The sequence below is a fragment of the Cervus elaphus genome, chromosome 23, assembly GCF_910594005.1.
Source record: "Cervus elaphus chromosome 23, mCerEla1.1, whole genome shotgun sequence".
Classification (NCBI taxonomy): Eukaryota; Metazoa; Chordata; class Mammalia; order Artiodactyla; family Cervidae; genus Cervus; species Cervus elaphus.
In genome coordinates this window covers 64,263,748-64,278,286 of record NC_057837.1, presented here as the reverse complement: position 1 = coordinate 64,278,286, position 14,539 = coordinate 64,263,748, and the positions used below count along the sequence as shown (strand labels likewise).

The window sequence follows — 14,539 nt, the reverse complement described above, 5'->3', positions numbered from 1 at the left end:
AAAGCTTAGCTTAGGGTTCCAGTTTTCAAACATACCCAGAGAACTCATTCCCACAAGAGCCTCCGTCCAAACTCCCCAAGACGCACCTGAGAGGACAGGGAGGCCTGGGTAAGGGGAGGCTGGACATGTCGCTGTGAACAGGAGGCTGACTGGTACCTGGGTTATATCCTGGATCACTTGTTGTAAAGACAACTTCTCCTCTTGGGCGTTCCTACTAAGAGATGCCTCATGTTCCATTAATTCTGCGTGATTTGCCTCCTGAACAGGGAACAAAATGGAGCCTCTGAGCCAAACTTTCAGAGGAGGATTTACCATTTCAGGCCCCCAAATCAACCAGTCTCCTTCTGTCTCTTCTGTCACCCCTACTTTTCCCCTGACCACACAGGAATGCTAACGCTGTCCTAGGACCCTGCGGACAATGTGACGTGGTCACTGAGAGTTCAGATTAAGGGTTTAAGGGCTCCGAAAGTCAGCTGTCCAGATTAGCATTCTTTCTCTGTCACTTTCTAGCCTGGTAACCTTAGGCAACTCCTTCTTTGAGGTTCCTTCTCTTTAAAATAGGAATAATTAACAGCAACTACTTCATAGATTTGTTCCCAGACTTGAACGAAAAAATTGCATATAAATTACTCAACACAGTGCCTGTCACAAAGCAAATGTTCGTTAAATGTGAACTATCACTGGATGAAGGATGGCTGCTGTCTCTGGACAGCAAATGGACTTGTGAGACCTAAGGCCAGAGGAACCTCTAGCCCTAAGGAAGGCCAGTAGTAAATTTGAACTCTCAAAATTTCCCTCCTCCTTGCTTCCCTGGTGGCTCAGAGGTTAAAGCGTCGGCCTGCAATGCGGGAGACCTGGGTTCGATCCCTGGGTTGGGAAGATCCCCTGGAGAAGGAAATGGCAACCCACGCCAGTATTCTTGCCTGGAGAATCCCATGGACGGAGAAGCCTGGTGGGTTACAGTCCATGGGGTCGCAAAGAGTCGGACACGACTGAGCGCCTTAACTAACTTTCCTATCTTATTGTGCTAGTGAAGACCTAAAGACAAAGATTTGCAGCTATGGGTTTGTTTTTGTTTGTTTTTTTTTTTTTTTGGCCTATGCAAAATCTGAACCAACATTTGTAAATTGAGAGATTTTTATAAGCTGAGAAGTTCATAAAAATCTACATTTCTGGCATCTCTCAAAAAGTTAACAAATGGGCCACACCAGCCCCATCCCTATTGCTATTACTGTTCAGTTGCTCAGTCGTGTCCAACTCTGTGACCCCATGGACTGCAGCAGGCCAGCTTTCCCTGTTCTTCACTATCTCCTGGAGTTTGCTCAAACTCATGTCTATCGAGTCACTGATGCCATCCAACCATCTCATCCTCTGTCATCCCCTTCTCCTCCTGCCTTCAGTCTTTTGCAGCATCAGGGTCTTTTCCAGTGAGTTGGCTCTTTGTATCAAGTGGCCAAAGTACTGGAGCTTCAGCTTCAGCATCAGTCCTTCCAATGAATAGTCAGGACTGATTTCCTTTAGGATGGACTGGTTTGATCTCTTTGCAATTCAAGGGACTCTCAGAAGTCTTCTCTAACACCACAGTTCAAAAGCATCAATTCTTTGGTGCTCAGCCTTCTTTATGGTCCAACTCTCACATCCATACATGACTACTGGAAAGACCATAGCTTTGACTAGATGGACCTAAGGCCTCATTCCTACATGGCAATTATTTCTTACAGTTGAACAGTGGATGCCTCCTCCAGACGGGACAAATATGTCTCAGGGTCCTGCAGTCCCCACCTCTCCTCTTTTATTCCTGTGTACTGGGATCAAGTGTCCTGTGTTGTACTAAATATGACAATATGGGAAAAATCAGAATTCTTACAGTTGAACCTGCTTGACTCATTTATAGTATTTGGGCCCATGAGAACATCTGAATCTGCAATTTCCTGAACACAATGGAAGCAAAAAGGCATAAGCAAGTTTGCTTCCCAGCTGATCTCAGTTTGGATGAGAAGACTAGGGATATGCATAGTGGTTCAGGATTCACCTAGAGTCAGAGATACTTAAACTTCTAGAGATGGAAGAAAATGTGGAACCAAGCCAGAGGTTCTGACTTCAAACCTAAGAGAATCCCTTTGATAACACCGTTGGCAGATGTTATCATGGACTTCACTCCTTCACAAAGCAGACAGTTCAACTACCAAGCAGCTCTAGCTGCAGCCAAGTAACTTCTAGTCACTGGCAGGGCTTGTGGCCCCCTGGCATACATTAAACAAACCAACTCTCTTCCCTGGTGTCAGTCCTTCAGTTACGTGAAGGCAGCCATCATGTCTTCCTCAAGCCCTTCTCCACCAGGCAACCCACCACCATGCTCCTCAGGTGTTTCTTGTATCAGTAGGTTTTGAATCTCTCTACATGTTCCCCTCCACCCCCTCCTACTTGGCCACTGTGCCTCTTCATGTATGTCCCACTCTCTCAGAAGAGGACATACTGCAAAGTTCCCCTAAGAAAGTAATAGGGATGATGCTGTTGCTGTTAAGTTCCTGAGTCGTGTCTGGCTCTTTATGACTTCATGGACAGTAGCCACCAGTCTCCTCTGTCCATGGAATTTTCCAAGCAAGGATATTGGAGTGGGTTGCCATTTCCTTCTCCAGGGGGATCTTCCTGACCCAGGGATCAAACCCACATCTCCTGCCTGCATTGCCAGGAAGACTCTTTACCACTGAGCCACTTGGGAAGCCCATAGTAGAAAGAGTAGACGGCTAACGTTTATTAATAGGTAAATGAATGAGTTAATTAATTTTCAGATGGGACCAAAATTAATTTTGTCACTTCAGGGGATTTCATCAAGGAACGTTTAAGATATCCTGCACTCTCTGTCCATAAAGGACAGGAACCCACAGGCCCACTCCCAACTCCTTGCCAGAATGAAGGATCACGTACCAGGGTCTCCATCGTCTCTCTCAGAGCCTTCACCGTCTTTTCGTAATCTTCATTTTGCTTCTGAGACTGGGTCAGCAGGGCAGAGAGCTCGGCCACCCTGATGAGAAGAGCACAAGTCTGGCGCCTGGGCACCCACGGATGTGGACACCTATGCAGCACACCCCCAGCCCGACACAGACCCCCCGCCTGCAGGCTCCCCAGAGACCCTTGGGCGCCCCCGGCCCCTGTACTCCCTGAATGCATGATGCTGTAGCCTTGAACTCAGCGGGGGAAGCCAAACGCCACTCAGACACATGCAGGGATTTACCACATCTCAAGTCTGGAACACTTGTTTGGGGGCCCGAGAGCTGAAGGAAAGCCCTGGCCCAGGCCCCTCCAGGCCCCGCTTGATCTTGAAGTCAAGCACCCTGAAGCCAATGAGAACATCAGAAGTGCCACATGGGATAGTTCCAAGGTCCCTCCAGCCCAAGGTTCTAACTCTGATAGAGAAAAAGGAGGGGCAATTTGGGAGAGATTATGGTCAACCTCCCTGATCTTAACCTCAAAGTTCAGGGAAATCACCAGGCCTCTTTATCACCTTTATCCTGGAGGGCCATCTGGTATTATATGGGTACCTTAACAAATATTTATTGAATGAACTCATCCAGGAGTTTAATTTATGTTTCAAAGTCTTCATAATTTGATTCTGTATCATCTTTAAGAGCCTGAACTTACAATACAGTCACTCATTTAGTTATTGTATCACTAAATAAGCATTTACTAATTGTCTACTATATGGCAGGTGAAGTGCAAAGCACTAGGTCACACAACTTTGCTAAGACATTCTCTGTGCTTTCCAGTGCCTTCACAACCCAACAAAATAAACTGCAATTTGCACACGCCACCGATAGGTGGTGACACTACCCTAGCCATGGGGTATAAACTGAACTCTGTCAGGAGAGGATTCAAATAGAGCTCTTTGCTTATGTCCCTGCCCTTCTCATTTTTTTTAAATATAAATTTTATTATAATCCATAAAATAAAAGAGCCTTACCAAAGAAAAAGAAAAGAAAAAAGCTAAATCATCAATGAAATTAAAAAACTATTAATAAATAATCAATGCTATAACAAGCAGTTCAAAAGACCATGGTGGGGTAATGTAACAGGCTATTGAGGTCATAGAAGAGGTGACATTTGAACTATGCCTTAAAGGATAAGGCAGAGAGAGGAGGGAGGGAGGCATTCCAGGCCAAGGCCAGCATCTACAAAGGCAGGGAACGTGGAGGAGCTTGGCTGTTCTGGGAATGGCAAGTAGTTTGGTATAGAGTCACTGCCAGCTTTGTGAGTCAACAGGAGGGAAACCGAGCTGTGAGATAGTCTGAGGGCAGCGACATGGCCCCAGCTGCGGCCCTGGCTTTCATGCTAGACCCTCCTCTGGCACATCTCCTTCCCCTCTTGTGGGAGGAGGGCTGTTCAGGTCTCCCCCGCCTGCTTGACTCCCCAAAGGAGTCGACTTTCCCCAAGTGATCCCCTTCTCGGACCCAGCCCATCTCACCGATCCTGAAGCTCCGCCTTCTCCAGATCCCCTTGACTCTTCAGCTGTATTAACTCCTGGCTCCTTTCATGGGCTTCCCTCTCCAGTTCCTGGGTCTTGGCTAGTAGCAGCATCAGCTGGGACGGCTCATTTCCATTCAGTCTCCCAGATCCATCAGACTCCCGAGACGGTGGTACTCCCACAGTCAGGCGCAGGCAAGAGGTCAACAGGGACCCCGAAAGCCTTGCATGCTCAGCCTTGAGCTCCGTCAGGTCTCTGAGTCCAGGGAAGGAAAGAGCAGACTCCGACAGGGACCAGGGACAGGAATGGGCAAGTAGACGTCAGGCCCCAGGAAGAGCGGGTCTGGGAAAACCATTAGAATCCAACAACTTCATCCCTCCCCACCAACTCTCCACCCCTGCCCTCCCCCCCCCCCAACCTGACCCCTCCCTTCTAAAGCAACCCACTGTCACAAATCTAGAGACGGCAGGGGCAAACCTTCTCCCGTCTTATCCCCACACTGACCTGTCAGTGGCTGACTTCATTTCCAGGAAGTGGCGTCGGAAAGTCACCACCTCCCGCCATAGACCCAGAAGGCGACCGTGCTCCCCTTTCAGGTAGCCCTTGAAGAACTGTGTGTTCAGAAACCGAGGTCATATCAAAGGGCAGAGGACATCGTTTGTCAACACAGGAGTCCTGGATCCCTCCCGACTATTGCAGGGAAGGGAAGGAGGGACTTACAGGAGACAGCTTATGAATGGGTGTCTATGTTCCAGTGATGCTGAAGTGTTTAATAAAATTAGCAGAGGGATTCAAGAGGTCAGAGGGCCTGGGATGCTATACAGCCTTCCCTGAGCTAGATTAGAAGAGGATAAACAGTAGCTGCTCAACCAATGAGAGCTATTACCATCATCAGCACAGATTTATGAGGATTAAATGATACAATATATATAAATCACCCAATACAAAGCCTGGCACAGAGCAATGGCTCAGGCAACATTAGTTTCCTTTAATTGGGATCTGAAAATGTCTTCCCATTCAATTTCAATAGCTACCTCATTGGCATCTAGCTTGCAGACTTCCAGACGAGGGGAGTCTAAACTTTGAGATCCATCTAAAATCTGAGCAAGTCATTAATGCAGGAACAGAGTTGCTCTGAGTATCATGCTACCTGCCAGCAAAACCTGGACTGGGTAGGTAAGGACAGAATGAAGCTGACGGCCGGAGCAGGGCTGAGCTGCCAGCAGGAGTGCTAAGGACGGCCAGAGACTTAAACTATAGCTCAGCTCCCATCCAGGTCCTGAAGTTAACCCATTCCTTCTGGCACCGACCAGGCAGTGCCCAGCATGCAAGCCCTCCTCTCACCATCCCCGCCCCTTTTCTCTTACCTCCCGCTCCATCTGCCACTGGCTCTCCTTCCTCATTAGCTCATCCCGGGCCCGGCTCCAGTCGACTGTCAATTTTTCCACATCTTCCCGAAGCGCTTTATTCACCACGTCAGCTTTTTCCATGTGCAGCCGAAGCTGGGTGTTCACCTCTGCTAGACTCTCACACCTGCACTGGGGAGGGGTAGGAGCAAGTACTAAACAAAGGTCTGAGCCAACCCCCTGGACCTCTTGGAGTAAGACGACAACCACTGGAACTTTCCATTGCCAGGACCTGGAGGGCTAAGACTGAAGTCCTTGGTTCTAAACCATGTCAGCCCTCGAGACAGAGGTTTTCCATCAGCCTTCTCCACCCGCTGGCCAACCACCCAGGCCAGAAAGTTGGGGCCCATCACCTCTGTTGTTCCTCCTCCAATCGGATTAGCAGCTGTTCCAGGTTTGGCTCTTCCACGCTTTCCCACCTTTGAGGGATCGGTCCCTTAGCCAGACAAAAGCAAGCCTTATTCACCTCCAAAGAGAACATCCTGCAGACCAAGTCTCTGACGGCCCCTTCTACAGCAGCCCGCTTTTCTAAGTTCACACTTTTATTTTTACTTTTGGCTGCACCGTGCAGCTTGCAGGATCTTAGTTTCCAGATTAGGTATTGAATCTGGGCCCTTGGTAGTCAAAGTGCAGAATTCTAGCCCCTGGACTGCCAGGGAATTCCCCTGCTTTCTTTTTATTTTTCTCCCCTTTGTTAGCAATATGTCTCTTTTCTCAGTCACTGCATCCTGCAAGTAAACCCATTGTATATCTCTCTACAAATGTGAACCAGTGACTTCTCATGAAAGACAGCAGTTGGTAGTGAAAAGAACTTTTGAGTTAAGAAGCATAAGATACAGCTTCCAGGGACTTCCCTGGCAGTCCAGTGGTTAAGATTTTGCCTTCCACTGTTGGGGGTGCGGGTTCGATCTCCGGCTGGGGAGTTAAGATCCCATATACCTCACAGCCAGAAAACTAAAAATGGAAGCAATATTGTAACAACATCAATAAAGACATAAAAAAATGTGTTTTAATCTTTAAAAAAAATAAACAAAATACATCTTTCACTAATGGCCTTGGCTTCTATTATACTAATCTTCGGACTTTGGGAAGTTATAGCTTCTCTGATCCACAAGGTTTTCAGCTCTAAAGTGAGGGTGATATCATTCCCCTGAGAAAACTGCTTTGCAGGTAAAGTGACATAATTCTATGACAATGCCTAAGGGTGCCTACACAATGCCTACAGATCGGTACACGCTAAGTCTCGGTCCTTTCCCTCCTCTGAGAGAACTCTTTTGAGAGTAATGTAAGATGGTGCTGAGGGGAGCTAGAACAAAGGCAGATGGGTTTTTGAAAGGCAATTCTATCCTGTCCACAGCACAAATAAATCCATCTGCCACAAACACATCTTTTTTTTTTTTTTCCCCCAAGCCTGTGAGGCACACATCTCTCCACAACAGATAAACACTGACACCTTCTGGAGGAAAAATGCATCTCTTCTCTCAGATTCCAAACTCCTTCCAATCTGGTTCAGATGGTAAAGAATCCGCCTGCAGTGCAAGAGACCTGGGTTCAATCCCTGGGTCGGGAAGATCCCCTGGGAATGGCTACCTGCCCCAGTATTCTTGCCTGGAGAATTCCAAGAACAGAGAAGCCTGGCAGGCTGCAGTCCATGGGGTCACAAGGAGTCGGACACAACTGAGTGACTTTCACTTTATTTCACCTCCAATCTTATGACCTTAAGTTTCCTAAAGCTGCATTCTGCCCTTAGAGAGTTCTGGGCTGGAGTCTGTCGGGGCAGGAAAAGCCAGGTCCCATGAAGGTATCTGATAAAGCTCTGGGGGATTTCCCTGGCGCTCCAGTGGCTAAGCCTCTGTGCTCCCAATGCAGGGGGCCTGGGTTCAATCCCTGGTTGGGGAACTAGATCCCACATGCCTCAACTAAGAGTTCAAATGCCACAACTGAAAGATCCTGCATGCTGTAACTAAAGATTCCCCATGCCGCAATTTAAAAAAAGAAAGAAAAAGATCCTGTGTGCCACCTAAACCCAGTGCAGCCAAATAAATATTATAAAAATATTTTTATTATTAAAATATTAAATATTAAAAATTTTTTCCAAATATTAAAAAAAAGGCAAAAAAAAATCTCTCAGGAGCTGACGAAAGAGCCGCTTCTACTAAACACCGCCTTACCTCTCCCCAGCCTCCCTCAGTCAGCAAACGGCCTAACCATGCTCCCTGAGGGCCCGTGAGGAGCACAGAACAGCCTCACTCACCCCGGTGGCTTCCAGTCGCTTCTCCAGCTCCTGGCACCAGCTCCGATACTGTAACACCTGAGGCAAACAGAGGACACGGCAATGGGCCTGGCTGGTACCCATGGCCCAAAGCAGAGGTCCCCCCGGGGTCATGGGCAAACCCCTCGGTGAATAAGGGGCTGGGTGATGGGAGTGAGGTGAGGCCGTAACATCTTACAGCTTCCGTTTGGTCATTTAATAATACATTCTCTGCAGCTCTTTTTATTGGAGAAGCAACAAGTTCGTGGGCTTGGGAACTGGCAAACCTAAGGTCAGGTCCTATTCTAGGAGAGCAAAGCTAGATGACTGACAGAAGCCCCGTGAAGGGTGTCTTTGAAAGGATGCGGTCGGCAGCCGGTGGAGACGTTGGGAGCATCACAGGAGAGCTGTTTAGGCATTGCCACCGTGCGGCTCCGGGCTCCGGCCAACCTCGTCCATCTCAGCCCCCAGCCCCAGAGGTCCTCCTCTTCCCCTTCCTGAGAGGGCTGCTGCCTCACCTTGGCCTGCAGCTTCCTCACGAGAGCCGCTTGCCTCTGCTGGGCCTCCTGGGAGCTCTTCAGCTTCCTCCATGAGGCTGCCTGGTTCTCGGCCATCTGCTGCTGCAGCGCCAGCACTTGCTCTTCCAGCACCAGCTGCAGGGACCGGGGCTTCATATTGTTCAACCCAGGGCCCCCTGTCTCCATGGGGGCCCCTGACAGCAAGCCCACCGGCCCCTAAGCAGCCAGAGGCTGTTCACTCTCAGAGCGGTCTCTGAGCATCGCTGGGTCACTTGGACCTCCTCTTGAGCTGGTGACCAAAGCACACATTGGAGTTGAGAGAACGGTCTAGATGACTCACATGTATTCAGCAAATACTCATTAAGTCTGGCAGACTTGGACTGGACGAAGTAAATAGGTTCTTTTACTACAGGACTCCTCAGAGCTTTTAAAATACTCAGATGGACCTAATCTCTACGGGGGGGCCATGGTGAGTGGCCATTCCCCAAAGTTAATGGACCACGACACAAGGACTCGTGTTTCCTGGCATGCCTTCCGAAACTCTGCACCCGATCAAAAGCTCCTAGTTTATCAATGCATCGCTCATGCCTGGCGCAGTGCCTAATAAACATCTGCTGAATGGACCACCGAAGGTGCTTTTAGGCTAGCTGGGGGATGGGTATAATTACAATACAGTGTGGTCTGTGCAGTAGTAATAGATCACAGGATAGTATGGGAAGACAACAGATGGGCACGTGACCCAATGTGGGGGACTGTGAGGTGTGAATATCATCATCGTTTCATGCCTGCTAAGTCGCTTCAGTCGTGTCTGACTCTTTGCGACCCCATGGACTATAGACTGCCAGGCTCCTCTATCCATGGGATTCTCTAGGCAAGAATACTGGAGTGGGTTGCCATGACCTCCTCCAGGGGATCTTCCTGATCATTGTTAATACTTGTTAAGTGCTTCTATGAGTCAGTCACTTTATTAAGTGCCTTACACACACTATGTCATTTTGGCATCACAAGAATCTCAAAACCCTCCTATGACACTTAAACACTGGTACTACTTTAACTCTTCATACGTGGATGAGGACACTGAGGCTTATAAAGGTTAAGCCTTAGTTAAGAAACTAGAAAGATTAAACACTTTGTCCTAGTTCATACAGTTGACGTTTGGTTGACTAGGGATTTGAACAAGAATTCTGACTCTCTGACACAGACTAGCAGGCATTTTGGGCAGGGGATCCAAAATAGAGAGGGAAGAAGGAACCAGCCTCAAGAGGATGGAGGAGGAGCAAACCCACCTCACCCACCAGGAGCTGGGCCAGAACCAGGCAATGGCAGCCAGCGGGGAAGGCCAGTCTAACCAGTGACTTCAGAGAGAGCCAGGAGAGGGGGGAGGCAAGATGATCAAGAAGGGTTTGGGGTGCTCATCCAAGTTCTGTCTCTAATGAGCTCTGTGACCTGAAGCAGGCTAGTTTCCTTTCCTCATCAAAAAATAAGAGCAAAAAAAAAAAAAAAAAAATGAGGCACCCAGCTCCATGACTTCTGAGTTTCTCAGTCCTCTAAAACACCTAGGGCTGGCGGGGGAGTTAGAGTTCTCTCATTTTATCAGCCCTGAGATACCCATCAGGAGGGCTGAGGAATATCTGTATTTCTACCTACCTATCAAGAAAAAGGTCTACTAGAGCTGCCTACTTGGCAGCATCAGTCTCCTAATCTGAAGAAAATGGCATACACAGCAAATGCAAATGTAACACTTGCACATACAGTGGGAGTTTCAGGGCCCCAAGTCCCTTTAATGCACAAAACTGTTGATTTCCTACCAACGCTACCTTCTATCAGATCCTTCCAGATTTATTCAGGAGTAATTAATCACTTTTATATGCTTTTAAATTTATATTTAATACACAGAGAGAATGTCCATGTTATATCTTATTACCTATCTTTTCCACTAATTTGTGAGTTCCTAATAAGGCAAGAGCTGACTAATTCATTTTGGTCCTTAGCCACCAGGGCTTCCCAGGTGGTGCTAGTGGTAAAAAAACTGTCTACGAACGCAGGAGACAAAAGAAACATGGGTTCAATCCCTGGGTCAGGGAAGATCCTTTGGAGGAGGGTATGGCAACCCAATCTAGTATTCTTGCCTGGAGAATCCCATGGACAGAGGGGCCTGGCGGGCTAGTCGACAGGGCCGCGCCAAGGCGGACACAACTGGAGTGACTCAGCATGCACACAAGTTGTCAACAATTCATAATGAAGAAATGCATGTGGGCCTCACTCCCGGCAGATCTAAACCCTTAGCTAGAGGTTACAAAGTGGACTGCTGGTTCTTTTCCATCAGAGTGTGGCCTGTACAATGGTTTTTAAGAATTCAAATTAGATGCCAACATTTACCATTGGGAAAATACATACAGAAGTTCATATTTCTGGTTCCTTTGGAAAATCAGAGTATCCAGTGACCCTTGACATTCATTCCTACAAGGCCACAACCGGCTGCAGTGAAACAGCATCTGTCCCCTTTAGATAAGGCATGCTCTTCAGTTCAACCTCCGTCTTGGGCCCCTGCCTGGCTTTGCCTCTCTCTCATATACGGATAGCAGATTTCAGTTGTCATGTCATTCTACTTGTGCTATTGTTTTTCTTACAGCAGAGTTAGAGAGGAATACTCAGCTTCCTAATTTACATCACCTCCTGGGCAAGTGCAGACAGCTGAGTTTATAGGGATTCTACTAGACAGCAAGGAAACAGCATAACGTAGGAAGAGCAGAGTGGTACCAATAACAGCACCAGCACCCCACGCTGCCTCTTCCTGGCTGACCAACTCGGGTGCTGTGCTGCGCTTAGTCATGTCCGACTCTTAGCAACCCCCTGGACTGTAGCCGCCAGGCCTCTCTGTCCATGGGGATGCTCCAGGCAAGAATACTGGAGTGGGTTGCCATGCCCTCCTCCAGGGGATCCTCCCCACCTAGGGACTGAACCGAGGTCTCCTGCACTGCGGGCAGATTCTTTACTATCTGAGCCACCAGGGAAGCCGAGTCCTCCCTTTCTGCCCTTCCCTTCCGCCAACCCACCATGGCTGTGAAAAGCTGACTCAACCTGTCTCTTCTGGTTGGAGGCACAAACCTGCTGGGAACAGCTCTTACTGCCAACACTACCAACAAGAGTAGCTCTGAGTTGCTTCAAGGGACCGGAAGAGCCTTTTCTCTCCTAACACTGTGGGGGCTGGGCCAGGCTTCTTCAGAGTCTCAGAGGCCCTCAAGACTCCCTTACCCTCCTCCTTTGAAACCCTTCCCTCAAAGCATTAGGCTGATCCATACGAAATTGCTGATATTTGCCCTTTTTTAACCTATAGAAGATAATTTCATGTAATTCAACCTAATAATATTATCTGTTGTATATATTTATAATATCATATACTTATATATATTATACAAGCCTAATCTGTAAGCAGCCCTCCCACTGTTTCTGGAATTCTCCTATTAAATCTTCTTTTAGAATAAGGCTATTGTTAAAGTATATACACTATTTTAGAAAATGACAGTAACACTTCAATAAAGAAATGGAATTATATTAGAATTATATGATTATTTTACTTCAGCAGATAACTTAAAAATTTACAGCTATTTAAAAATTTAGTCCTGCCCTCTCCTTTTACAGATAAGGAAACTGAGGCTTATGGCGATGAAGTGACTTTATTTTGATCATCTTTTATTTATATGCCCCATTTACCTCAATGACTTGACATTGTAGCAAATATACCATACTAATGTAAGATGTTACTAATGAAGGAAATCAGGTGCAAGGTATACAGGAACTTGCTGTACTATGCAATTTTTCTGTAAATCTAAAATTGTTTCCCCAAAATAAAGTTTATTTTAAAAATGATTTGAACAATTTTATGATTAACTCAACCACCACCACTTTTTTTTCCCCCACTAAAACAAGAGTAAAAAGATGGAGGGAACAGAGAAAAACTACCTCAGGAGTTTTTCTGAAATTGAGATTTAGTTTGGAGCTTCCTCAAGACACAGTTCAGCACCTTTTATTAACACACTGTCAGACTAGCCAGTGAATAAGTCAACTAGCATAGCTCCGAAAGAAAGGTAGGTTTCAATGTCCCTCAGGAAAGGAAAAGGTCAGTAGTTGGCAACAGGTAACAGGCTGAATTGCATTCAGTGAGACAATGGATGTCGGTGTGCTTTGTAAACGGTAAACCATTGGATAGATGTCACCATTTCTGCAGGTAAAGGAAAAAGATTCCCTTCTTTCATAAATTAAGTTATCCTATAAACACTCATGAATTCCAGCTTAGTATCAGATAACTGGCCACAGTGATACAGAAATAAATAAGGTTAACTTCCAACTTTTGCTAGGAACCAGACGGGGAAGGGCAGTGACCTCTGAACCTAGTGTGAAGAGTAACATAAATTATATTTTGTCTCCTCTCATCTAGATTCTTTCAAAACGTGATTTAAATAAACTTGAAATAGAGGCAATGCCACCTAAACTTGGAATACAGATGTAAATGTTAGGAAGACTAAGTTGAGGACTGGTATTATTAAACAGGATTTGTCACTTAAAGCAAAAAGTAAAAACACTCGAGGCATGGACATTTTATTTCCTGAGCAAAGAAACTATATATTTGTTTGTAGAGACAATCTGTTCCTTATTCCAGAAGAAAAAAAGAAATTAGCATATAGCTCCTTATATAAATCACATATGTGGGGGCTCTCTCTCTGTCCTCCTCCCACCTCTAAGGCTTTTCCCTTTAGTCTCCTCTGCTGGTTCCTCCTCATCTCCCCACCATCTAAAGGCTGGAGGCCACATGCCATATGGCATGCCCAAAAAAATAAAACAAAATAAATTAAAAAAAAAAAGAAAACTGAAATAGTGACTGATTAGGCCATTCAGAACCCTCCAATGGCTAAAGAGTAAAAACCACAATCACTATATTGGCTTACCTCATCCTAAGTTTTTGATCCCTGCCTCCAATTGTTTTAATTCCATTTCTTACTCCTCTCCCCTTTGCTCACATCCCTCCAGCCACACAGCCCTCCTTGCTGGACCTGCTCGGAACACACCAAGCCACACACTCATCTAGGGCATCTTCTAGTTATTTTCATGGTTGTCTCCCTTGCCACCTTCAGGTCTTTGTTCAAATGTCACCTTCTCAGTAAACTGTTCCCTAGCCACTCAATATAAAATACCAACACTCCTCCACACACACACACACACACACACACACACAGGTATTTTACTTTCTTTTTTTTTTTAATTGCCATACTATGTGCTATGTGGGAATCTCTCAGTACCTGGATCAGGTAAAAGAACTTGTGGCCCCTTCAGTGAAATCTCGGAGTCTTGAACACTGGACTATCAGGAAAGTCCCTTGTATTTTTCCACTTAGCTTACCAGGCTTTACGTGTCCCTATTTGAGTATTATGTGTAATATAGCTAACACAATGCAAATTTCCCCAGAGCAAGAATATTGTTTTATTGACTGCTGTATTCTCAGCTCCTGGTATATAGCGGGTACTCTTTAGGCATTTGACTAAATGAATGAATATAGGAACTCTAGGCAACTTGATTCATATCAAAGGTCTTGCAAAATGCTGATAATTCTATAACCTTCTAAAAGGAAAAAAAATGAACAACAAAAAAGAAAGAGATTGTGTAGTTTGTATAGCACTTAACTCCCTCACAACAATTGTTTGCAATCTTCATAAAAAAAGAAACCCTTTCAGAAGAAATTACTGCCTTCATTTTATGGACAAGAAAACTAGGCTCGAAACACAGAAGGAATATAACTGGTCAGTGGCAGAAGAGATACTGAGCCCCAATCCGCTTCCAAGGGCTTCCCAGGTGGAGCATAAAGGATCCGCCTGCCAAGACAGGACACGGAAGAGACACAGGTTTG

General features: G+C 46.3%; 1 protein-coding gene across 3 annotated transcripts in view; it reads right to left on the bottom strand.

Annotated features, from left to right (window-relative positions):
• CEP250 (centrosomal protein 250) overlaps window positions 1-14,539 on the bottom strand; it is a 46,963-nt gene that overhangs the window by 31,029 nt on the left and 1,395 nt on the right. For 2 of the 3 annotated variants that reach the window (XM_043883558.1, XM_043883557.1), the window contains exons 2-9: window positions 8,638-8,926; window positions 8,123-8,179; window positions 6,222-6,304; window positions 5,830-5,995; window positions 4,967-5,073; window positions 4,463-4,717; window positions 2,929-3,025; window positions 157-258 (exon numbers count right to left, since the gene is read on the bottom strand). In XM_043883558.1, coding sequence (XP_043739493.1) covers window positions 157-258; window positions 2,929-3,025; window positions 4,463-4,717; window positions 4,967-5,073; window positions 5,830-5,995; window positions 6,222-6,304; window positions 8,123-8,179; window positions 8,638-8,823 — 1,053 coding nt within the window. In that variant the 5' untranslated portion in view covers window positions 8,824-8,926. Of the gene's footprint in view, window positions 1-156; window positions 259-2,928; window positions 3,026-4,462; window positions 4,718-4,966; window positions 5,074-5,829; window positions 6,001-6,221; window positions 6,305-8,122; window positions 8,180-8,637; window positions 8,927-14,539 lie in introns of those variants that run through there. The other variant, XM_043883559.1, reaches the window with a different exon arrangement.